Source organism: Eubalaena glacialis, chromosome 6 (genome assembly GCF_028564815.1).
Source record: "Eubalaena glacialis isolate mEubGla1 chromosome 6, mEubGla1.1.hap2.+ XY, whole genome shotgun sequence".
NCBI lineage: Eukaryota > Metazoa > Chordata > Mammalia > Artiodactyla > Balaenidae > Eubalaena > Eubalaena glacialis.
This window is the reverse complement of record NC_083721.1, coordinates 48,726,701-48,753,870: the sequence shown is the minus strand read 5'-3', so window position 1 is coordinate 48,753,870 and position 27,170 is coordinate 48,726,701. Positions and strand designations below refer to the sequence as shown.

The window sequence follows — 27,170 nt, the reverse complement described above, 5'->3', positions numbered from 1 at the left end:
ATAAATACTCTAAGGCAGTAGATCTCAAATGATAGTAGGCTTAAGAATCACACAGGGTGAGGTGTCAGCCTTGCTAAAAATGCAGAATTTTGTCCCTATCTTTAGATGGTTTACTTGAAAAAAGTCTTGACTGGGACCCAAAATACTACCTTAAAAGCAAAACCATGACTAGATATCCATGATAAGGACAACAACAAAACTAAGATGCTATTAAAGCTAAAGTTCTTATCTATAAAGGATGAGTAAATTAATTATCTATCTATACTTTTGAATGTGTGCTTTATTTTTTATTTTTTTTAAATTTATTTATTTATTTTTGGCTGTGTTGGGTCTTCGTTTCTGTGTGAGGGCTTTCTCTAGATGCGGCAAGTGGGGGCCACTCTTCATCGTGGTGCGCGGGCCTCTCACTGTCGCGGCCTCTCCCGTTGCGGAGCACAGGCTCCAGACGCGCAGGCTCAGTAGTTGTGGCTCATGGGCTTAGTTGCTCCGCGGCACGTGGGATCTTCCCAGACCAGGGCTCGAACCCGTGTCCCCTGCATTGGCAGGCAGATTCTTAACAACTGCGCCACCAGGGAAGCCCTATTTTTTTTTTTTATTTAACTTCTATGCTCATTAAAGATTCTTGGGAGGGGCAAGATGGCGGAAGAGTAAGACGCGGAGATCACCTTCCTTCCCACAGATACATGAGAAATACATCTACACGTGGAACTGCTCCTACAGAACACCCACTGAACGCTGGCAGAAGACGTCAGACCTCCCAAAAGGCAAGAAAATCCCCACGTACTTGGGTAGGGCAAAAGAAAAAAGAAATAACAGAGACAAAAGAATAGGGACGGGACCTGCACCAGTGGGAGGGAGCTGTGAAGGAGGAAAGGTTTCCACACACTAGGAAGCCCCTTCGTGGGCGGAGACTACGGGTAGCAGAGGGGGGAAGCTTCAGAGCCACGGAGGAGAGCGCAGCCACAGTGGTGCGGAGGGCAAAGCAGAGAGATTCCCGCACAGAGGAGCGGTGCCGAGCAGCACTCACCAGCCCGAGAGGCTTGTCTGCTCAGCCGCCGGGGCGGGAGGGGGCTGGGAGCTGAGGCTCGGGCTTCGGTGCTAGCCGGGAGGGAGTCCGGGAAAAAGACTGCAGCTGCCGAAGAGGCAAGAGACTTTTTCGTGCCTCTTTGTTTCGCGGCGCGCAAGGAGAGGGGATTCAGAGCGCCGCCTAAACGAGCTCCAGAGACGGGCGCGAGCCGCGGCTATCAGCGCGGATCCCACAGCAACAGGGACGCAGAGGGAAAAACGGAGAGATTCCCGCACAGAGGCTTGGCGCCGAGCAGCACTCACCAGCCCGAGAGGCTTGTCTGCTCACCTGCCGGGGCGGGCGGGGGCTGGGAGCTGAGGCGCGGGCTTCGGTCGGATCCCAGGGAGAGGACTGGGGTTGGCTGCGTGAACACAGCCTGAAGGGGCTAGCACACCACAGCTAGCCGGGAGGGAGCCCGAGAAAAAGTCTGCGGCTGCCGAAGAGGCAAGAGACTTTTTCTTCCCTCTTTGTTTCGCGGCGTTTAAGGAGAGGGGATTCAGAGCGCCGCTTAAACGAACTCCAGAGACGGGCGCGAGCCGCGGCTATCAGCGCGGACCCCAGAGACGGGCATGAGACGCTAAGGCTGCTGCTGCCGCCACCAAAAAGCCTGTGGGCGAGCACAGGTCATTCTCCACACCGCCCCTCCCGGGAGCCTGTGCAGCCCGCCACGGCCAGGCTCCTGTAATCTGGGGACAACTTCCCCGGGAGAGCACACGGTGCGCCTCAGGCTGTTGCAACGTCACGCCGGCTTCTGCCGCTGCAGGCTCGCCCCGCCTCCTCCGTACAGCTCCCTCCCCCCGGCCTGACTGAGCCAGAGCCCCCGAATCAGCTGCTCCTTTAACCCGTTCTGTCTGGGCGGGGAACAGACGCCCTCAGGCGACCTACATGCAGAGGCGGGTCCAAATCCAAAGCTGAACCCCGGGAGCTATAAGAACAAAGAAGAGAAAGGGAAATCTCTCCCAGCAGCCTCAGAAGCAGCGGATTAAAGCTCCACAAACAATTTGATGTGCCTGCATCTGTTGAATACCTGAATAGACAACGAATCATCCCAAATTTAGGAGGTGGACTTTGGGAGCAGGATATATTAACTTTTCCCCTTTTCCTTTTTTTGTGAGTGTATATGTGTATGCTTCTGGGTGAGATTTTGTCTGTATAGCTTTGCTCTCACCGTTAGTCCTAGGGTTAGGTCCGTCCGTTTTTTTTTTTACATAAAAAAAATTTTTTTTCCCCTAATAAATGTTTTCTTAATAATTTTTTCCTTATTTTCTATTTTTAAAAAATTTAAAAAAATTTTTTAATAAGTTTTTTCATATTCTTTATTTTAAAAAAATTAAAAAATTGTTTCTTAATAAATTTTTTCTTAATAATTTTTTTCTTATTTTTAGTATAAAAAATTAATCTATTTTTTAAAAATTAAAAAAAATTTATTTTTCTTAATAAATTTATTCTTAATAATTTTTTTTCTTATTTATTATTATAATTGCTTTATTTTATTTTATTTTATCCTCTTTCTTTCTTTCTTTCAATTTTTTCTCCCTTTTATTCTGAGCCATGTGGATGAAAGGCTCTTGGTGCTCCAGCCAGGCATCAGGGCTGTGCCTCTGAGGTGGGAGAGCCAACTTCAGGACACTGGTCCACAAGAGACCTCCCAGCTCCACGTAATACCAAACGGCGAAAATCTGTCAGAGATCTCCATCTCAACATCAAGACCCAGCTTCACTCAACGACCAGCAAGCTACAGTGCTGGACACCCTATGCCAAACAACTAGCAAGACAGGAACACAGCCTCATCCATTAACAGAGAGGCTGCCTAAAATCATAATAAGGCCACAGACACCCCAAAACACACCACGAGACGTGGACGAGCCCACCAGAAAGAAAACATCCAGCCTCATCCACCAGAACACAGGCACTAGTTCCCTCCACCAGGAAACCTACACAACCCACTGAACCAACCTTAGCCACTGGGGACAGATACCAAAAACAACGGGAACTACGAACCTGCAGCCTGTGAAAAGGAGACCCCAAACACAGTAAGATAAGCAAAATGAGACGACAGAAAAACACACAGCAGATGAAGGAGCAGGGTCAAAACACACCAGACCTAACAAATGAAGAGGAAATAGGTAGTCTACCTGAAAAAGAATTCAGAATAATGATAGTAAAGATGATCCAAAATCTTGGAAATAGAATAGACAAAATGCAAGAAACATTTAACAAGGACATAGAAGAACTAAAGAGGAACCAAGCAACGATGAAAAGCACAATAAATGAAATTAAAAATACTCTAGATGGGATCAATAGCAGAATAACTGAGGCAGAAGAACGGATAAGTGACCTGGAAGATAAAATGGTGGAAATAACTACTGCAGAGCAGAATAAAGAAAAAAGAATGAAAAGAACTGAGGACAGTCTCAGAGACCTCTGGGACAACATTAAACGCACCAACATTCGAATTATAGGGGTCCCAGAAGAAGAAGAGAAAAAGAAAGGGACTGAGAAAATATTTGAAGAGATTATAGTTGAAAACTTCCCTAATATGGGAAAGGAAATAGTTAATCAAGTCCTGGAAGCACAGAGAGTCCCATACAGGATAAATCCAAGGAGAAACATGCCAAGACACATATTAATCAAACTATCAAAAATTAAATATAAAGAAAACATATTAAAAGCAGTAAGGGAAAAACAACAAATAACACACAAGGGCATCCCCATAAGGTTAACAGCTGATCTTTCAACAGAAACTCTGCAAGCCAGAAGGGAGTGGCAGGATATACTTAAAGTGATGAAGGAGAAAAACCTACAACCAAGATTACTCTACCCAGCAAGGATCTCATTCAGATTTGATGGAGAAATTAAAACCTTTACAGACAAGCAAAAGCTGAGAGAGTTCAGCACCAACAAACCAGCTTTACAACAAATGCTAAAGGAACTTCTCTAGGCAAGAAACACAAGAGAAGGAAAACACCTACAATAACAAACCCAAAACATTTAAGAAAATGGGAATAGGAACATACATATCGATAATTACCTTAAATGTAAATGGATTAAATGCTCCCACCAAAGACACAGACTGGCTGAATGGATACAAAAACAAGACCCATATATATGCTGTCTACAAGAGACCCACTTCAGACCTAGAGACACATACAGACTGAAAGTGAGGGGATGGAAAAAGATATTCCATGCAAATGGAAATCAAAAGAAAGCTGGAGTAGCAATTCTCATATCAGACAAAATAGACTTTAAAATAAAGACTATTACAAGAGACAAAGAAGGACACTATATAATGATCAAGGGATCGATCCAAGAGGAAGGTATAACAATTGTAAATATTTATGCACCCAACATAGGAGCACCTCAATACATAAGGCAAATACTAACAGCCATAAAAGGGGAAATCGACAGTAACACAATCATAGTAGGGGACTTTAACACCCCACTTTCACCAATGGACAGATCATCCAAAATGAAAATAAATAAGGAAACACAAGCTTTAAATGATACATTAAACAAGATGGACTTAATTGATATTTATAGGACATTCCACCCAAAAACAACAGAATACACATTTTTCTCAAGTGCTCATGGAACATTCTCCAGGATAGATCATATCTTGGGTCACAAATCAAGCCTTGGTAAATTTAAAAAAATTGAAATCGTATCAAGTATCTTTTCCGACCACAATGCTATGAGACTAGATATCAATTACAGGAAAAGATCTGTAAAAAATACAAACACATGGAGGCTACACAATACACTACTTAATAACGAAGTGATCACTGAAGAAATCAAAGGGGAAATCAAAAAATACCTAGAAACAAATGACAATGGAGACACGACGATCCAAAACCTATGGGATGCAGCAAAAGCAGTTCTAAGAGGGAAGTTTATAGCAATACAAGCCTACATCAAGAAACAAGAAACATCTCGAATAAACAACCTAACCTTGCACCTAAAGCAATTAGAGAAAGAAGAACAAAAAAACCCCAAAGCTAGCAGAAGGAAAGAAATCATAAAGATCAGATCAGAAATAAATGAAAAAGAAATGAAGGAAACAATAGCAAAAATCAATGAAACTAAAAGCTGGTTCTTTGAGAAGATAAACAAAATTGATAAACCATTAGCCAGACTCATCAAGAGAAAAAGGGAGAAGACTCAAATTAATAGAATTAGAAATGAAAAAGGAGAAGTAACCACTGACACTGCAGAAATACAAACGATCATGAGAGATTACTACAAGCAACTCTATGCCAATAAAATGGACAACCTGGAAGAAATGGACAGATTCTTAGAAATGCACAAGCTGCCGAGACTGAACCAGGAAGAAATAGAAAATATGAACAGACCAATCACAAGCACTGAAATTGAAACTGTGATTAAAAATCTTCCAACACACAAAAGCCCAGGAGCAGATGGCTTCACAGGCGAATTCTATCAAACATTTAGAGAAGAGCTAACACCTATCCTTCTCAAACTCTTGCAAAATATTGCAGAGGGAGGAACACTCCCCAACTCATTCTACGAGGCCACCATCACCCTGATACCAAAACCAGGCAAAGATGTCACAAAGAAAGAAAACTACAGGCCAATATCACTGATGAACATAGATGCAAAAATCCTCAACAAAATACTAGCAAACAGAATCCAACAGCACATTAAAAGGATTATACACCATGATCAAGTGGGGTTTATTCCAGGAATGCAAGGATTCTTCAATATACGCAAATCAATCAACGTGATACATCATATTAACAAATTGAAGGAGAAAAACCATATTATCATCTCAATAGATGCAGAGAAAGCTTTCGACAAAATTCAACACCCATTTATGATAAAAGTCCTGCAGAAAGTAGGCATAGAGGGAACTTTCCTCAACATAATAAAGGCCGTATATGACAAACCCACAGCCAACATTGTCCTCAATGGTGAAAAACTGAAACCATTTCCACTAAGATCAGGAACAAGACAGGGTTGCCCACTCTCACCACTATTATTCAACATAGTTTTGGAAGTGTTAGCCACAGCAATCAGAGAAGAAAAAGAAATAAAATGAATCCAAATCGGAAAAGAAGAAGTAAAGCTGTCACTGTTTGCAGATGACATGATACTATACATAGAGAATCCAAAAGATGCTACCAGAAAACTACTAGAGCTAATCAATGAATTTGGTAAAGTAGCAGGATACAAAATTAATGCACAGAAATCTCTTGCATTCCTGTATACTAATGATGAAAAATCTGAAAGTGAAATTAAGAAAACACTCCCGTTTACCATTGCAACAAAAAGAATAAAATATCTAGGAATAAACCTACCTAAGGAGACAAAAGACCTGTATGCAGAAAATTATAGGACACTGATGAAAGAAATTAAAGATGATACAAATAGATGGAGAGATATACCATGTTCTTGGATTGGAAGAATCAACATTGTGAAAATGACTCTGCTACCCAAAGCAATCTACAGATTCAATGCAATCCCTATCAAACTACCACTGGCATTTTTCACAGAACTAGAACAAAAAATTTCACAATTTGTATGGAAACACAAAAGACCCCGAATAGCCAAAGCAATCTTGAGAACGAAAAATGGAGCTGGAGGAATCAGGCTCCCTGACTTCAGACTATATTACAAAGCTACAGTAATCAAGACAGTTTGGTACTGACACAAAAACAGAAATATAGATCAATGGAACAGGATAGAAAGCCCAGAGATAAGCCCACGCACATATGGTCACCTTATCTTTGATAAAGGAGGCAAGCATATACAGTGGAGAAAAGACAGCCTCTTCAATAAGTGATGCTGGGAAAATTGGACAGGTACATGTAAAAGTATGAAATTAGAACACTCCCTGACACCATACACAAAAATAAACTCAAAATGGATTAAAGACCTAAGTGTAAGGCCAGACACTATCAAACTCTTAGAGGAAAACATAGGCAGAACACTCTATGACATAAATCACAGCAAGATCCTTTTTGACCCAGGTCCTAGAGAAATGGAAATAAAAACACAAATAAACAAATGGGACCTAATGAAACTTAAAAGCTTTTGCACAGCAAAGGAAACCATAAACGAGACGAAAAGACAACCCTCAGAATGGGAGAAAATATTTGCAAATGAAGCAACTGACAAAGGATTAATCTCCAAGATTTACAAGCAGCTCATGCAGCTCAATAACAAAAAAACGAACAACCCAATCCAAAAATGGGCAGAAGACCTAAATAGACATTTCTCCAAAGAAGATATACAGATTGCCAACAGACACATGAAAGAATGCTCAACATCATTAATCATTAGAGAAATGCAAATCAAAACTACAATGAGGTATCATCTCACACCGGTCAGAATGGCCATCATCAAAAAATCTACAAACAATAAATGCTGGAGAGGGTGTGGAGAAAAGGGAACACTCTTGCACTGTTGGTGGGAATGTAAATTGATACAGCCACTATGGAGAACAGTATGGAGGTTCCTTAAAAAACTAAAAATAGAACTACCATATGACCCAGCAATCCCACTACTGGGCATATACCCCGAGAAAACCATAATTCAGAAAGAGTCATGTACCAAAATATTCATTGCAGCTCTGTTTACAATAGCCAGGACATGGAAGCAACCTAGGTGTCCATCATCGGATGAATGGATAAAGAAGATGTGGCACATATATACAATGGAATATTACTCAGCCATAAAAAGAAATGAAATGGAGGTATTTGTAATGAGGTGGATGGAGTTAGAGTCTGTCATACAGAGTGAAGTAAGTCAGAAAGAGAAAAACAAATACAGTATGCTAACACATATATATGGAATCTAAGGAAAAAAAAAAAAAAGGTCATGAAGAACCTAGTGGCAAGATGGGAATAAAGACACAGACCTACTAGAGAATGGACTTGAGGATATGGGGAGGGAGAGGGGTGAGATGTGACAGGGTGAGAGAGTGTCATGGACATATATACACTACCAAATGTAAAATAGATAGCTAGTGGGAAGCAGCCACATAGCACAGGGAGATCAGCTCGGTGCTTTGTGACCACCTAGAGGGGTGGGATAGGGAGGGTGGGAGGGAGGGAGATGCAAGAGGGAAGAGATATGGGAACATATGTATATGTATAACTGATTCACTTTGTTATAAAGCAGAAACTAACACAGACACACACACACACAAAAAAGATAGAGGCTGAAAAGTAATATACCTGACAGAATATAAATTGTTTGGGTCTGCTTGCTGAGGAGTGATTTGTTTAATAAATGTTGGTATGTGTGACAGAAAAAAAAAAAAAAAAAAGATTCTTATTCATTGAAGAACCTGTCCAAAAATTGCACACCCAATACCTTTTGAATAAAAATTACAAATCTTTCTATTAGATTGAACAAATACCAGTTAGCATCTGAATGAAGAAATCATCCAACAGTTAAAACTATTAGGTTGAGGAAAGGAGTACTAGCATGTGGAAATATATTAATTAAAAGGAATAACAACAAGGAAGCCTGGCTGTACCTGGTAGGGTTAGTTCTTCTAATTCAATCACTGAGCGATTGCTGCTATAATAGTCCTTCATCAGCTTCTGTAGGTCTTCAGGTGTCCCTGGTTTTGGCTCTGATTTTGCAAGAACATCAGTGATTTTCTTCTGATGAGAAAGAAGTAAAAATGGGAAGACAGATTTTAGGATGGCATTTGGCTTAGGATAGGTTGATTCCTCTGGCATTTAAACTGTAAGTAGGTTCTGGTGATAGCCAAGTGTGAATGGGAGTTCTAATAAACACACTCGAGAAAACTTAAAAGATACTTCTTGGACATAACTACTGCTTTGAAAAATGAATGGATGATCTAAAAGACTCCTTGTAACTCTTGGTCTCTGCTAGGAGAACCAAAAATTTTGCAGGAGTCTATAATAGGGTACTATTTTCTGTTAAAAGTCAATAAATCTTGTTGCTTGTGGAAACTTCCTTTTTTAAGCCCCAGAAAATGTGTATTCCTGGGAGAGTAGAATTTTGAGAATTTCTTGTGTAACCTGGTTCTTAAGGCACTGAGTTTCAGTTTGGATTTCTGGGGTTAAAGTAAGAGTTGCAGGACTAATCTCAGCAAAGGAGGACACTAAATAGGGGCACTTGAGACCCTCAATTCTCAAGTCTTGGGAGAGACATCTTGAATTGGCCCTATGGAAAGCAGAATAGGAAATACTTTACAACACCTATTTTGATTTGGACTTATTTGTGTAGCATGTACTGAATGCCTGCAATGTACTAGGAATGCACAATTGTTCATTTAACTTTCATCATAAACTTCCCTTCTTATAGAAAGAGCCCTTCCTTGCCTCCTACCCCTGCTTTCCCCCCCTCCTTCCATACTATCTTCCTTTTTATACCACTGCCAAGAACGGTCAAAGTTCTGTCAAATGAATTAACTTTAAAAGAACACGTCATCCGTGGGCACATTTTAGCATGACCTCAGCCAAGGCTAAACTAGCTAGCTGGAGTTCTGACCTTGAACCTCAAGAACTTAACACTCCTGAAGGCCATTAGTGTACAAACTATCAAAGAGAAGTTACAGTCGTTTCTTTAAGGACTTGCCAAAACTCAGCCAATTTGGCATTTCCCATCTTCCTATTTGGCCATGTGCAGGCAAGGAAAACATATGCACACACATTCTCAGTTTTCTAAAAGCTTGCTGTTAAGTAATTGGTCTGAGTCCATCTTCTTTCCTCTAATCCCAATCGCATTTCCTCTGCTAACTACAGCAGTAGACCCTTCTTGGCAGGGAGAGAATTACACTGCTGTTTTCACAACTGTGGTGGAAGGTCAAAGCTAACCACACTTTCGGGCTTCCCTGGTGGGGCAGTGGTTAAGAATCCACCTGCCAATGCAGGGGACACAGGTTCGAACCCTGGTCCGCGAAGATCCCACAGGATGCGGAGCAACTAAGCCAGTGAGCCACAACTACTGAGCCTGCGCTCTAGAGCCCACGTGCCACAAATACTGAAGCCCACGTGCCTAGGGCCTGTGCTTGAAAGCCCGCGCACAGCAACGAATACCCAATGCAGCCAAAAATAAATAAATAAATAAAATAAATTTATTAAAAAAAAAGCTAACCACACTTTCTTCAAGGCTGAGCCATAAGAAAGTTTGTATAGGAGCAACAGAGTTTTCCATATGTTCACAGGCAAGTCTTAAAATGCAAGGGGAGCCTTTTGCTTTAAATTATGGTTCGAAATTAGAGTCAGAAATGCCTTATACTTACACTACTTTCATCTGCTTATTACTTTCTTTTTATTAATACTTTAAGACATAAGGTTTTTAAAAAATTAAATGGGTAAGAAAAGAAGGTTGGTGAATTTCTTTTCTTGGACAGTCAGAGGGGCCAGAGGGCAGGATAGCTCTGGGCCCCTTCTAGAATTAAAAACCCCTGTCCAACTTCTAACCACAGTGAAAACACAGGGTGGGTAACAAAGATGTTTGGTAATCCACAAGACTGAAATAGGAAATAGAAGAATTTATTTTTAGCTGCAACAGAAACACTTATTACTAGTGACCTTAGGAAAGTCACCAAACCTCAATGAATTTTACAATTTTTGCATATCTAAAGTGGGGATTACAATAATTGCCTCATCAAAGTACACTATAAAACAATGTGATAGAAACCATGTGGGGCCGTACCATTGTAAAAAATTATTAATATTACCTTTTTCCTCTTCCTGGTCTTGGTGGCATCTTCATTTGTTTCCTTTGGTTGTATCAAGAAACATTCTTTAGGCTATAAAGAAATGTAAATGAGAAAACTTTCATCTTAGCATGATGAGGTGTCAACTAATGGTATGAATCCCAAAGTATCAACATCTACTGTCATGCATGTATTCTTCACAGTATCTTGGTAATATGGACAAAGAAATGTTGGAAAATCCACTGAAGGCTATTATGCAGGGGCCGAGCTGAGAGAATTTGTAAAAGTGAGAAAGTGCAGATGACTCAAGACTGGAAAATCTTTGAACAAAGGTCAAAATGTGTGAGTAAGTGTATATATGTGTTTGAGGTGGTGGTACAGGGTATTAAAGATGGAAGACAGTGGCTAGGTTTGGAAAATACAGGCAGAAAGAGATGTGATTAAAATTAAGATGTAGTAAAGAAGTCTTTGACTAGAATGACTGGTGTTTCCAGGAACTAGCAATGTGTGAGTCTGTATTTCCAAGTCACTGATTTATCATTTTGTTATCCATTCCTTTCCTCTTCTCAAGAGGCACAGAAAATCTGAAGTAGGATATATTTACTTATATTTTTATAAAACCAGCTGCACCAAATGTCTTATCTATAGTGACTACAAAATGAATGTTTCTGCTTATGGTCTGACAAAAGCCTCAACACCATGGCATCCTGAGTAATTGATTTTGCCTGTTGCCTTGACCCCTGGAGTACCCTATATAGTTTAGTGCTATTTTTACCCTAAGGGTTTGTTTTGGTTTTTTTTAGTGTAGAAAAACAGGAAATTTGGACTAAGACCTTGATTTATAAAATAGAATGCTTCAGATTCCATATTTATTAATCATAAGCAGTTATATAAAATGTTTCCTGTATTAGATCTTTTATGCAACATTTTCAAACAAGTTGCCAAGTAAGACATAAAATATAAGTGAAAACTTATGAGTTTTTTCTTGATTAAGTTTCCATTCCAACTAGAGAGTACTCAGTTTAAGCTGGTAAACTACTAAACTAACTAAAGCAATCTTGTCTCTACTGGCTCTGTTTAAAATGATTACAGATGAAGCTTTCTATTAAAGTTTCCAGATAGCCTGCAGATTAAGAATGCCTATGGCCTGAATCCAGAGAGATATAATGTTATGTAATTTCTACAAGACATGGGGCCAGGACCAGCAGTTTCTAGACTCTGTTTCAGTTATAGAGAAGTAGAGTCAAAAGGCTCAGGATTAAAATAATACGGGAATCTTGAAATTTCAGCTGCTTCTCAGTTAAAAGAAAAAACCTGCAAAGTACAATTGCGTCATAGCTAAAGAAAATAGATATTAGGACCTCTCTTATTTAGAAGTTAAGCTGTCTTGTGGATGCAGATACACGCTAATTTGATGCCAATTAGAAACTGGGCCAAGGCCACTAATATGTCACAGAAGCTGCCAGACAGTCATAAGAGTCCAATTACAGATCAAGCCAACATCAGCTCATGCTGCTATGGCAAAGGCCTGGATACAATTAGTATCTCCCTAGATCTCTCAAGGCATACTTCAGTATCTTGTCCCCATTATGAAGGTTTTGGGGAAGCAGATGTAGAACCTGTTTCATTTTCTCATTTAGCAAATGGTGGTGCTCTCTAAGAGTATGTTCAATGTGCGGGGTTTGTATTTATGCCAGGTTTACAAAGCCAATTAAACATGACACAAATTAAATGTGGAAATGAGCTCAGTTATAAGGATATGGACTCTCCAATTCTGGAAGAAAAAATAAAAACACAATTCTGAATCATGCAAAGGAAAAAGGAAACATGCTTGACAACTGCTTTTGTCAAGATCCTGTAACAGGTTTACATGCTAGGTTCAAATTCTTACATCATCTTAAAGGAAATGCAGTATGATATTTGTTTTCTGGGAGCAGCCACTTTAGCTGGTTGCAGTAGGGTGCTAATGAAGAAGCAAGTTTATGGGGTCAATTTCCATAGAAGTGAGACTACTTTATGAAGAAATACAAAGCCCATAGTATTGAAAATTCCTAAACTTTGCCAGCTGCCTTACAAATGCTGATGTTTACCCTCAGAGAGACTAGGTAAGATGAGGAAGACTCAGGGTAGGCCAACTAACCATTTCTAGAAACTGATTCCAACAGTATCTGACTTTGGCAGTTAATAAGTAATGTCATTTCTTTATGCAGTGATTTTTAAATATGTACCCTGAGTATGAAGTTAAAGATTTAGAAGAATCACTCTTGCCCAAAAATATACCAAAAAAAACTTATTAAGCTTTCAGTGAAGCAATTAATTGGGGCATGTTTCCAATTCCTTAAAGTGTCAAAAATTATATCCTTTAAGAATGAGTCCCCTAACACCATACACAAAAATAAACTCAAAATGGATTCGAGACCTAAATGTAAGACCGCACACTATAAAACTCTTAGAGGAAAACATAGGAAGAACACTCTTCGACACAAATCACAGCAAGATCTTTTTTGATCCACCTCCTAGAGTAATGGAAATAAAAACAAAAATAAACAAATGGGACCTAATGAAATTTCAAAGCTTTTGCACAGCAAAGGAAACCATAAACAAGACGAAAAGGCAACCCTCAGAATGGGAGAAAATATCTGCAAACGAATCAACGGACAAAGGATTAATCTCCAAAATATATAAACAGCTCATTCAGCTCAATATTAAAGAAACAAACAACCCAATTCAAAAATGGGCAGAAGACGTAAATAGACATTTCTCCAAAGAAGACATACAGATGGCCAAGAAGCACATGAAAAGATGCTCAACATCACTAATTATTAGAGAAATGCAAATCAAAACTACAATGAGGTATCACCTCACACCAGTTAGAATGGGCATCATCAGAAAATCTACAAACAACAGATGCTGGAGAGGGTGTGGAGAAAAGGGAACCCTCTTGCACTGTTGGTGGGAATGTAAATTGATACAGCCACTATGGAAAACAGTATGGAGGTTCCTTAAAAAACTAAAAATAGAATTACCATATGATCCAGCAATCCCACTACTGGGCATATACCCAGAGAAAACCGTAATTCAAAAAGACACATGCACCCCAGTGTTCACTGCAGCACTATTTACAATAGCCAGGTCACGGAAGCAACCTAAATGCCCATCAACAGACAAATGGATAAAGAAGTTGTGGTACATATATACAATGGAATATTACTCAGCCATAAAAAGGAACGAAATTGAGTCATTTGTTGAGACATGGATGGATCTAGAGACTGTCATACAGAGTGAAGTAAGTCAGAAAGAGAAAAACAAATATCGTATATTAATGCATGTATGTGGAACCTAGAAAAATGGTACAGATGAACCGGTTTGCAGGGCAGAAGTTGAGACACAGACATAGAGAACAAATGTATGGACACCAAGGGGGAAAACCACAGTGGGGTGGGGATGGTGGGGTGCTGAATTGGGCGATTGGGATTGACATGTATACACTGATGTGTATAAAATTGATGACTGATTAAAAAAAAAAAAAGAATGAGTCTTCTGGTTTTAACCATGGCAAATCATTTTCAAAATGCTACTAAAATGAAAATAAAGGAGGGACTTCCCTGGTGGTGCAGTGGTTAAGACTCCGCGCTCCCTATGCAGGGGGCCCAGGTTCGATCCTTGGTTGGGGAACTAGATCTCACATGCATGCTGAAACTAACAGTTCGCATGTCTCTACTAAGGAGCCCACGAGCCGCAAATAAGGAGTCCACCTGCTGCAACTAAGACCTGGCACAACCAAATACATAAATAAATATTTTTTAAAAAATCCCCCAAAAATTGAAAATAAAGGAAACTGAAAAAGATATGTCTAAAAGGACCAAGAAACCAGGAGAAAGGACAACAGTAGTGGAGAGATTTCAACAACTTTTTGGAAAATGGAAAGGGTTGAAACTGGATGGAAGCTATTTAGCATAGGGAGAGAGACATCTAGCACCTGGGTTTCTAGAGAGGCGGATGCTAACAATAAGTGTGTCTGTTTCACCTGTTGGACTCTGGAAAGGTTCAGCAGTGGGTGGCACAAGGTACTACAGAGGGGAAAGGGTTTGAAAGAAAGAGACTGGTTGAAACTTTACGTTTAAAATGATTAGCCTCCCTCCTACACCCACCTGGCTATATCTTCTGCCCAGGCAGCCAAGCAACTATCCCATTACTGCTTCCTCTCATCTTGTTCTTCCTAACAGAAGACTGGAGATTTATGCTCTGGAGAGAATAAGAAGACCAAGAAGTCTAGCATAAGGGAGGCAGGGTAGAGGTTGAGGCTCATTTCCTTTTCCTGTCCCTGTTTCAGGATATTTCAAGAGAGGCTTATATAGTGTAGGCAGAACACTACTGAATTCTTCTCTGGAAAAATAAAATGGCCTAAGAGAAATGCCACAAGAGAGTGACATTTGGGGGTTCCATAGTAAATGTCCAGCTTTGTTATCATATCACCCTACCAAGAGGTCCACTAATTAACAAGCCCCACTTATGCGCAAAAGTTTTCCATTAACTTTTTAGTGTGTCTCTCTTTAATATGAATAGACAGCTAAGGTTCATGAGACATCTAAGGAAAGTCTCCAACATCATAGCAAATAAACAAACAAAAGAAAAAAGAACCCAGAGGAAACAGAGACTGTACTTCAAAACAATTACAATTAATATTCTCAGAGAGATGAGGGAAGAATTTTCAGCCATGAAACAAGATGCTATAAAACAAGGATGCTATAAAAAAGGGAAAAAAATTCAAAAAACATTTAAACCTTAAAACAAATAAGAAAGTTGGGGGACTTCCTTGGTGGCACAGTGGTTAAGAATCTGCCTGCCAATGCAGAGGACATGGGTTCGATCCCTGGTCAGGGAAAATCCCACATGCTGCAGGGCAACTAAGCCCACGAGCCACAACTACTGAGCCTGCACACCGCAACTACTGAAGCCTGCGTGCTCTAGGGCCCGCGTGCCGCAACTACTGAGCCCACGTGCTGCAACTACTGAAGCCCGCATGCCTAGATCCTGTGCTCCACAACAAGAGAAGCCACTGCAATGAGAAGCCTGTGCACTGCAACGAAGAGTAGCCCCCGCTTGCCACAACTAGAGAAAGCCTGTGCGCAATGAAGACCCAATGCAGCAAAAAACTAAAAAAATTAAAATTAAAATTAAAGAAAGTTGGAATAAAAATGTAGGAGGAAGACTTGAAGATAAAGTAGAAAACATCTCCCATAAAGATGAAAAAATGATAAGAAAAAAATGGTAAGAAAATTAGAGAATCAGCCCAAGAGAATCAATATGCCAATAAAAGGTATTATAGAAAGTAAGAGTCACATAAAACGGTGGGAAAGAAGTAATTAAAAAAAAAAATAATGTATGAAAAACTTTCCAGAACTGAAGGAAAATTTCTAGAACATGAAACTCCAAATTGAAAGCCCATTAAGTATACAGTACAATGGATAAGAAAAATAACCACGCTAAGGAAAATCACTGTGAAATTGCAGAACATCCTGGATAAACAAAAGATTCTAAAAACTTATGAAAAGAAAAACAGTAACATACAAAATACAAAAGGTCAAAGAAAAGAATGGTGGCAGACCTTGCAACAGCAGTAATCAATGCTTGGACTCAGTAGAACAAAGCCTTCAGAATTATGGGGAAAATTTATTTGCAAATTAGATTTTTATACCCAGCAAAATTATCAATCAACTTAAGAGAAAAATTTTCAGATTTCAGTAAACATTCTCAGATATTTAAGATCTCAAAAAATTTACTTCCTACCCACAGATACTCAAGGCTCTATTCCAGCACAATCAAGGGCTAAATCAAGAAAGAGGATGACATAGGATTCAGTAAGTAGGGAGACCAATCCGGGAGACTACTGAAGGGGCAGTAAAGAGAAGTCTCAGTTGTTCAGCAGGCCTAGAGAATAACCAATTCAGAGTGGAATAAAAGTGTGGAGATCTGTAGGAAAGAACAATAACTGATCTATTTGAGCATATGGAAAATATTGTCCATGGGCATGTGGAAGAGATGTTGAAACATACAGGAGCAATTAACAGTAGGAACATAGCAAGCTAGGCAAGTGAAGAAATGAGGTAATTATTAATACCATAAAAATAAAGAGTTGTATAAGAAAGGAGGGATGATTATAGCTTCTCTTTTTCTCAGCACTGAACAGTGTTTCCATGGTCATAATAATGAAAGAGTGACAACTGTTTTCACCAAAATGTAACATTGTATTGGCAGAGGAAGTAGCAGTTGGAGAGGGAATAGGGCATAGGTGAGAGGACTATGTCCTCCTATGCTACCTCGGGAAGATAATGTCAGAAAGTGGTAAATCAAGAAACTGCAGTATAAAATATAAGGTAGCAAGTAAGAAAAACAGCTAAAGACTGATGGTGGTTGCCCCTGAGGAAAGACCTAGATAAGAGTAGGGAAGGGGACTGCTGCTTTTCCACTAAAAACTTTTAATAGTGTTTGATTATTACTTTGGTAAAAATAAAAAAATGTAAATTGTCATTTTATAACAAAAACAAGCATGTTCACTGTAAAAATAAAAACAACTTAGAACTGCCTTTTGGGTTTGGCCAAAAGTTATTCAATACACACTCACCGAAATGTCTAAAATTAAAAGACAGATAACTCCAAAAGTTGACAAAAATACAAAGCAAGCAAAACTCTCATACACTGATATTGGGAGTGGAAAAAAGGCATAATCATTTTTGAAAAAAGTCTAGCAGTTTTTATAAAACTAAACATGATTCAGCAATTCTATTCCTATGTGTTTACTCAAGAGAAATAAAAACATATGCTAACAAAAAGGCTTGTATATGATTGTTGATTGTAGATTTATTCAGAATAGACCCTAACAGGAAATAGCCACAGGTATCCATCAACAGAAGAATGGATAAATAAACTATGATATATTCATATAGTTGAATATTACTTAGTGTTATGGATTGAATTGTGTTCCCCATAATTCATATGCTGAAGCCCTAACCCCCAGTGTGACTATATTTGGAGATAGGGCCTTTGAAGAGGTAATTAAGGTTAAATGAGGTCGTAAGGATGGGGTCCTGATCCAATAGGACTGGTGTCCTTATATGAGGAGGAAGAGACACTAGGAATGTGCACGCACAGAGAAAGACCATACGAGGACACAGTGAGAAGGCAACCATCTACAAACCAAGGAGAAAAGCATCAGGAGAAACTAAACCTGACAACACCCTGATTTTAGACTTCCAGCCTCCAGAACCGTGAGATATAAATTGCTGATGTTTATACCACTCAGTCTGTGCTACTTTGTTATGGCAGCCCTAGCAGACTAATATACTCAGCAAAACCAAACAAAAAACAAAAAACAAAGACAAACAAAAAGAACCACTATCATCAACATGGATGAATCTAAATAATATTGTGCTGAATAAAAGAAGCCTCGAACAAAAGAGCATACCCTGTATGATTTCATTTACATGAAATCCTAGAAAAAGCAAAACAAATTTTGGGGGAAAAAACATCAGAACAATGGTTGCCTCAGGGGCAAGGAGTTTGGAATGGTGATTAACAGGGAGGTGGCATGAAAGGATTCTGGGGTGATGGTAATGTTCTGTATCCGTAGGGGTTTGTGTTACAGAGTTATATGAATTTGTCAAAACTCATTGAATGGTACGTTTGACATTTGTGTATTTTATTGTATGTTAACTTTACCTTACAAGGAAAAAAAAAAGAACTTTAAATATTGAGCTTTTAAAAATAATATGCATGCTGAAGCATCTGAGGGGAGTGTACTGATTTTGCAAATTACTTTGAAATGTGTCAAAAATAAGGTGATTGCTAGATGGATAGTGCCTGAACACACTGTTCAAAAATTTTGGACACAGTCACAGTTAATAAGAAATCCTTAAAGGGAATTCCCTGGCGGTCCAGTGGTTAGGACTCCATGCTGTCACTGCTGAGGGTCCGGGTTTGATACCTGGTCGGGGAACTAGGATCCCACAAGCCCCGCAGTGCAGCCAAATTAAAAAGAAAAAACAAAAGTCTTTAAAGAAATTAAAGGTGTGCCTCGCAGATTCTCTCAAACATGAGTCTAGGAAGCTTAAGGGGTCTTATCTTGTAATTGTCTCAGCTGAAGCCCAAGGTACAGAAGGATTTATCTGGAAAACATTGTGGGTGTGACTTCTGCCTAATAGAGTAAATTCCCAGAAGAATCATAGGAGACCCACACAATTCTTTTTCTTTTTTTAATTTATTTATTTAATTACTAATTTATTATTTTTGGCTGCGTTGGGTCTTCATGGCTGCATGCAGGTTTTCTCTAGTTGCGGTGAGCGGGGGCTACTCTTTGTTGCAGTGCGCGGGCTTCTCATTGCAGTGGCTTCTCTTGTTGCACAGCACGGGCTCTAGGCACGCGGGCTTCAGTAGTTGTGGCATGCGGGCTCAGCAGTTGTGGCTCGCGGGCTCTAAAGCTCAGGCTCAGTAGTTGTGGCACATGGGCTTAGCTGCTGCGCGGCATGTGGGATCATCATGGACCAGGGCTTGAACCTGTGTTCCTGGCATTGGCAGGAGGATTCTTAACCACTGTGCCACAAGGGAAGCCCCCACACAATTCTTAAAGGAGTTATATATTCAGAAGCTGAGAGGGTCAGAGAGGAACCCTCAGAATTCTATCATCAAGAAGCAAGCTGAAAGAGCTGCTTAGCTGCAAACACATGTTACCTTTCATTTAAAAAAAAAGGGAGGATGACTCAGAGGACAGAACAAGAACCCAAACAGCAGTGCCAAGAACCATAAGGCCCTGGGCCTTAAGACTTAATCAAGAAACTCCTAACACTTTCTGAATGTTGTGGACCAATGACTCTTTGTTACTCCTATTTGAATACAAATGCCTGTAGAGGTTATCCAATGCTTGCCTCACTGCTTGGTGTTGTGTACGTAGGGGTGAGATAACTTGTCTCTTTAGTTTCATACGTTGAGAAGAAATACACTCAAAGAGCTATACTTAAAGGTCTAAACCCGAGGAACCTCAACTGTACCTGGACCTGATCTAGACAATGAAATTCTGGACACCAAGCTCATGCTGTAACGTCATGAGATTTTTTGCAAGCCTTGGGAGGGGCAAATATATTCTGCATATGGGAGGGATGTAAATCACTGTGGGCCAGAGGGCAGACTGTGGTAGCCAGATTACAGGATAGCACCAGTGATCACTATCTCCTGGTATTCATCCCCTCCTCTTGAATGTGTACCAGATATACTGATCTGCTTCTAACAGAATATGGCAGAAGTGATGTGATGTCAGTTCTGAGATTAGGTTATAAAAAGACTGTCGTTTCTCTCTTAGAGGCAAACATAAGAAGAACACTCTTTGACATAAATCACAGCAAGATCCTTTTTGACCCACCTCCTAGAGAAATGGAAATAAAAACAAAAATAAACAAATGGGACCTAATGAAACTTAAAAGCTTTTGAACAGCAAAGGAAACCATAAACAAGATGAAAAGACAACCCTCAGAATGGGAGAAAATATTTGCAAACAAAGCAACTGACAAAGGATTAATCTCCAAAATATACAAACAGCTCATGCAGCTCAATATCAAAAAAGCAAACAACCCAATCCAAAAATGGGCAGAAGATCTAAATAGACATTTCTCCAAAGAAGATATACAGATTGCCAAAAACACATGAAAGGATGCTCAACATCACTAATCATTAGAGAAATGCAAATCAAAACTACAGTGAGGTATCACCTCACACTGGTCAGAATGGCCATCATCAAAAAATCTACAAACAATAAATGCTGGAGAGGGTGTGGAGAAAAGGGAACTCTCTTGCACTGTTGGTGGGAATGTAAATTGATACAGCCACTATGGAGAACAGTATGGAGGCTCCTTAAAAAACTAAAAATAGAAGTACCATATGACCCAGCAATCCCACTACTGGGCATATACCTTGAGAAAACCGTAATTCAAAAAGAGTCATGTACCCCAATGTTCACTGCAGCACTATTTACAATAGCCAGGACATGGAAGCAACCTAAGTGTCCATCGACAGATGAATGGATAAAGAAGAAGTGGCACATATATACAATGGAATATTACTCAGCCAAAAAAAGAAATGAAATTGAACTATTTGTAGTGGGGTGGATAGACCTAGAGTCTGTCATACAGAGTGAAGTAAGTCAGAAAGAGAAAGACAAATACCATATGCTAACACATATATATGGAATCTAAAAGAAAAAAAAAGAAAGGGTTCTGATGAACCTAGCGGCAGGACAGGAATAAAGACGCAGACGTAGAGAATGGACTTGAGGACACGGGGAGGGGGAAGGGTAAGCTGGGACGAAGTGAGAGAGTAGCACTGACATATATACACTACCAAATGTAAAATAGATAGCTAGTGGGAAGCAGCCGCATCGCACGGGGAGATCAGCTCGGTGCTTTGTGACCACCTAGAGGGGTGGGATAGGGAAGGTGGGAAGGAGATGCAAGAGGGAGGGGATATGGGGATATATGTATACATATAGCTGATTTACTTTGTTATACAGCAGAAACTAACACACCATTGTAAAGCAATTATACTCTAATAAAGATGTTTAAAAAAAAAAAAAGACTGTGGTTTTGGTCTTGAGTGCTCTTGATAGTTCCCTCTTGGGTCACTCACATGGCCTGAAGGAAGCCATGGGCAATGTTGTGAGGCATCCCTGTGGAGAGGCTCACATGATGAGGGACTGATGCCTGCCAACAGCCACCTGAATGAGCTTCAAGAAGGGTTCCTCATGGTGGAGCCCCTAACGTCCAGCTTACAACTTGACTGACAACTGATGAGAGATGTAGAGCCAGAGAGACTGAACTTAGCCATGTCTGTGAGGTAACAGAAACTGAGATAAGGAATCTTTTCTGTTTTAAGCTACTAACTTTGGGGGTAATTTGTTATACAACAATAGATTAATACAAAGAGAAACAGAATTGAGACACCAGCATGGAAAGGAGGAAGGTAAATCAGAGAGTAGACAGGACACAGTCCTCTTTTCTCTTAATCAAGAATAATCTTGAAGATAAAGAGTAGGAGAGATATGAAATGATCAGTGTGAAAATAAAGAATTAGTAAGAAAATACAGTAGTGAGAGAGGTAAGTAAGGAGGGAAAGGGATAAGTACTCTTGCTGAAGATTCTTTTATGATCCAAGGAGATAAACAAAAGGCTAGCTTAAGAAAAAAAGAAGTCCAGTGTTGTCTCTGAGGGGGAGAGGATGGGTCATGGAACCATTAAAAGGTTACTGACATCATGGAGGCATCAATGAAAATTCACGAAATCCCTCATAAGGGATTATATTCTGGGAACCATAATTACAAAGTCACTAGGGCTGGCTCTGAAATGAGTGATGTTGAGGAGGGAAGAGGGTGATGCAATCTCTAGGAGTAGGGGAATTCATCATTTATTTTGGAAGCAGTATTTGGAAAAAAAAAAAAAAAACTACTGGCAAATCTTTATACTCACATTATTAAGGAGGCCAAGGATGATTGTTTAGATGTGAAATGGTTGCTAGAGGTGATGTAGTTGCAAGGGTAGAAAACTTGTATAAAGTTATAAACCTGCTGCTTGAAATACTGGACAGATGGGAGGTGTGGACTCAGTAATAAAAATGTGAGGCCCAGCTATGGCAAAGGAGGGAACACCATCTAACTGGACAGATACTCTCACCTGGTGATATGCATATTACAGCTAGCAGCATAATGCCAGGCAGTTCCTATGCAAGCATTAAAAAACAAAACAAACAAGCAAACAAAAAACCCCTTCAAGAACAGCAAACAACTAAGCAAATTTGAAAAAAATTCAAAACTTAAATATAGTAAACAGTAATTTCTTTTCTTTTCTTTTTTTTTGATCCAAGAAAAAAATATGATTACTATTAAAAAACAAATACTTGGTCACATGTGCCAAATGAATCATGTGCCTATGGCTGTGCTAGGTACCACAGTGAACACAAAAGAAACCCTGGCCCCTGAGGTGCTTATGCACCTCTATGTGCATAAACCATTAGAGAAGGACTCAAGAAAGGACAGTCGGCCTGACAAAAAGGCCGTCCTTGGGGTGGTGAGATGAGTTCCAGAGGGAGAAGAGCAGTGGGAGACAGGACGAGGAGGCCACAGAGGAGCCCAAGGGACTGTGTGGTATTAGGGCTGGAGGAGAAGAGACTCCCAGGTCTAATGTCAAGGTGGGGGACCCTTCAAGGAGGGGCTGAAGGAGGGACAATGGTCACGGGGCTCCAAAAGTCGTCTGCGGGCAGCAGTGTCAGGGAGCTGATGGCTCACAGCTGGGACACAAAGGGTTGAGATGGGAAGAGGGGTAAGAAAGCTGGGATACCAGTCTAGTCATCCATTCTTTCTTTTCACAAATGAGTGCCAGTTCGGGGAAGGTTCTGTGCCAGATGCAGTGGAGATGCACAGATGTGTACAGCATGGTAGGGAGACGAGGGAGGTAGATGGATAACACTCAAATAAGGCAGAGGGGCACAAGGAGATTCCTGTGTGAATTCTCTGGCCAGGGCAATGAGGATAGGCTTGTAGAGAGTGATAAGGGCACTGTGTCTACCTAGGACTTTGATTCTTCTTTTTTTTTCTTAAATTTGTATTCATTTATTTATTTATTGGCCACTCGGCATGCAGGATCTTAGTTCCCGGACCAGGGGTTGAACCAGTGTCCCCTGCAGTGGAAGCGTGGAGCCCTAACCACTGGACCGCCAGGGAATTCCCAGGACTTTGTTTCCTTAAAGCAATTTGTTAGTGAAAGAAATTAGAGCAAGATGAAGGTGGTTAAAATAAGCAGTAAAATCTCTGGTGATTTTTTTTTTCCTTGGCAGAAAATAGCAATGGCATGCGACCAAGAAATTACTTGATGGCATGGTAAATCCAATTTTCCCAAGTTGAATGAGGAAGGACAGGTGGAAAGGGAAATGGAAGCAGTGTCATCCTCAGGGTGTGGCTTAAAGGCAGTCAAGTGGGTCATCACTCCCGGTACCCATCTCTCTGAGCTTCAGGTTCTTTGTAAAATGGCGTCGCCCCTACTTCGCAGGGCAGCTGTGACGACTGTGAGTCATGGTACCTTACACAGTGCCTGTGGTGAGTGTTCAATAAATCCTCTTATTGTTGAAACCAGGGCTGCTGAAAGATAGGTGAATGCTCATGGAAATTAAGAATGCATTTAACTTTCTCTTCCTCGATCTTTCTCCTTTCTTCCTGTGGTTCCCTGCCATTTATCTAACTTGATGGTTGTGGGAAAAGAAGACTCAAGTTGGAAGGAGGTAAAAAATAGGTGGAAATTCAGCAAGGCGAACGCTCTGCCAATAAAAAGACAGTAAAGATGCAGGCTTGGGTGAGTTTATTAATGCAAATTTATTCTTTCACTAAAGAGCCCAGAAAAAGTGAGGGCAATCAAAAATAAAATCAAGAGAGAAAATAATAAAAAAGAAAGCCAATGGGCTACAAAGAATATTTGGAGCAAGCGCAGTAGCGTGCCTCGCCGCTATGGCGGTGGTGCCGTCCAGTCGGCCGCTGGTGGTGGCGGCCACTTCCCCTCAGGAAGTCCGGTCTCCGCCTCCCGCTCCCACCCCGCTTGCTCGGCGGCGGCCGCGGTTGTCCCTGCCTCTCCGCCTCCTCCACCTTGGCCTGTCCACTGGCGGGCGGTGTTGGCGCCGAGGGGGCCCCTGCCTCAGAGAAGATACCACGTTGAATGAGCATAGACTGAACTTTTTTTTTTTTTTTTTTAATGGCTGTGTTGGGTCTTCGTTTCTGTGCGAGGGCTTTCTCTAGTTGTGGCAAGTGGGGGCCACTCTTCATCGCGGTGCGCGGGCCTTTCACTATCGCGGCCTCTCTTGTTGCGGAGCACAGTCTCCAGACGCACAGGCTCAGTAATTGTGGCTCACGGGCCCAGCTGCTCCGCGGCATGTGGGATCTTCCCAGACCAGGGCTCGAACCCGTGTGCCCTGCATTGGCAGGCGGATTCTCAACCACTGCGCCACCAGGGAAGCCCTGAACTTTTTACAGATACCTTTTGTAAAAGGCTTATGAGGAGTAGTGCCATAATTTGAATCACAATGGATTTCACATTATGAGGTGAATGGGAGTGGAGTATTGGACAAAAATAGATTTTTTAATCTCTGCATCATGGTTTTTAGCTCCTCAGTTGTTGCACAGTCTCACTATTTGGGGCAAGTTCATGCTAAAAAACTGAAGCAATCAATGGGTGAATATGATCAAATTTCTCCACCAAGTTCTCAACCTGTTAAGGAGAGCCCCTTGTCAACCTAATGAAGCATTCAAAGACATGTGACTCTTTTCAAGATGAACTTGAAGATTACATCAAAGTGCAGAAAGCCAGAGGCTTAGAGCCAAAGACTTGTTTCAGAAAGATGAGAGAGGATTATTTGGAAACCTGTGGGTGCAAAGAAGAGGTTGATTCTAGACCCAGGTGTAGAATGTTTGATCAGACTCCTTTGTGAAACCGTCCAGATCTACCAAAGACCATGCAGTATTTCGCAAACAGTGGAAAAGCGGTTACCTCAGTGGCTAGCAGCTCATGACAGCAGGCTGAGACTGGACTCCCTGAGCTGCTGTCAATTCACCAGGGACTGTTTCTCAGGAAAACCAGTAGCTCTGAACTTTAGTCAGCAAGAGTATAACTGTAGCTCATACAGTGTAGAATCTGGAGTTTACAGGCACCTGTCCTCAGAAAACAGTACCGGTGCCCATCAAGCTAGTTATAAACAGATACATCAGAAGAGAAAAAGGCACCCAGAGGAAGGCTGGGAAAAACGAGAGGAGGAGCGGCCCAAGCATAAGAGGAAGAAAGCTTGTGAGGAAATAGATTTAGACAAATACAAGTGCATCCAAAGAAACAAAACAGAGGTGGAAACAGTACAGAAAAGCTTAAGAACCGAAAGGAGAAAAAAAGCCGAGATGTAGCCTCTAAGAAAGAGGAACATAAGCGTAGTAAAGAGAAAAAGGAACAAGGCAAAGAAAGGAAGAAGAGGAGATGTTTTGGGACCAGTCTATCCTTGGATTTTGAAGCTCTTGCATTGGTTCTCCTGAGGTTAAACTGAAAAAATAGTTGAGGAGCTTGGTTTTACGATGTTCCTATCACTCTTTTCATGTGAACAGGTACAAAGGCTAAGTGAACAGAAAACATTTAGTGTGCTTGCTCTCCAACATGGAAATTACTTTTCCTCTTTTCTAAAATCATTACTACATTTTTCTTATACATAATGTAATTTCCCTTAACGAGAGTGGCTCTGCTTTAATTCATCAAATTGCTATGATGGTGGAAGTATTTTTCCCTTGGGATGTCATTTATTTTAAATTGGAGGATTAATAGGCTTTACAGAATCTATTTCTTGACTGGGTTTTAGTTTGAGGTGGATGTTTTTATATTCATTAGTTTTCTCTGTGAAGCAGTTTAGATTGATTTTTTTTCCTTTGTTAGATCTAACTTGCAGTATATTTTCTATATTGGAAAGTGGAAAATGACATACATTATAATATGCTTAAGTTACATACAGTTTTAAACGTTTCAAGGAGTCCTGATACAAAATCAGTTTATATTCTGGAAATGTTTATAATATGATAAAGTTCTAATTTCTACAAAAAAAAAAAGAATATTTGGAAACAAGTTCTGCAAGTAGGCACTGATTAGAGGCAAAGGTCAAAGAAGGCATGACTATGGTATGGTCAGTGGAGTTAAGTGAGGTGAAATCAAACCCCATGTTGGTGAAATAAATTGAAAAGCCACAGATGTTAACCTGTAGGTCTTAGAAAGGATGGTTCAAACTACAATTGATACACGGCCTTGGAGTTAAATATTTGGTGACTATAGAGAAAACCAAGACTGATTATACATTAAATACATATATCTTTCTGCATTCCCCACCTCACAAAGAAAAAATAATGAATAAAATAAAAGACTTGAAGTATATTTTACTATAATAATTATCACTTCAGTGCTTACTCTTTGCCAACCACAGTTCAAAGAGCTTAACAAGTGTTAATCATTTAATCCTCACTGTAACCCTGCGAACAAAATACACGTATTATCACCAGTTTACCAATACGGAGACTGAGGCACAGAGAGTTTAACTTGCCCAAGGAGTCACAGCTTGTAGGTAACCAAAATGCTAAACTGCTTCCCACAATTATCCGGAGCCTGGTCACAAACTTTGGGTCACAAAACTCTAGTGGAATGCGTTTAGGGCCACCTACAATAAGAATAAGGCCACATATAGTTACTATGAAGAAGATGGTAACTTTGGACTGACAGTTAGATAGTCCTTTAAAAAATCACACATGGTTACCAATTAGGTCTCAGGGACAATAATGTAAGAAAGGTGCAAATGGATGTGAGTGGCCAGCAAGAAGATTAAAAAGGCAATAAAAGGTCCTAA

General features: G+C 40.3%; 1 protein-coding gene and 1 pseudogene across 2 annotated transcripts in view; one reads left to right on the top strand and one right to left on the bottom strand.

Moving 5' to 3' along the window:
- CMSS1 (cms1 ribosomal small subunit homolog) overlaps positions 1 to 27,170 on the bottom strand; it is a 391,308-nt gene that overhangs the window by 16,523 nt on the left and 347,615 nt on the right. For both annotated transcript variants that reach the window (XM_061193018.1, XM_061193019.1), the window contains exons 3-4: positions 10,749 to 10,820; positions 8,568 to 8,697 (exon numbers count right to left, since the gene is read on the bottom strand). In XM_061193018.1, the coding sequence (XP_061049001.1) occupies positions 8,568 to 8,697; positions 10,749 to 10,820 (202 nt within the window). The remainder of the gene's footprint in view (positions 1 to 8,567; positions 8,698 to 10,748; positions 10,821 to 27,170) is intronic.
- On the top strand, positions 25,044 to 25,801 carry LOC133093262 (lysine-rich coiled-coil protein 1-like; annotated as a pseudogene).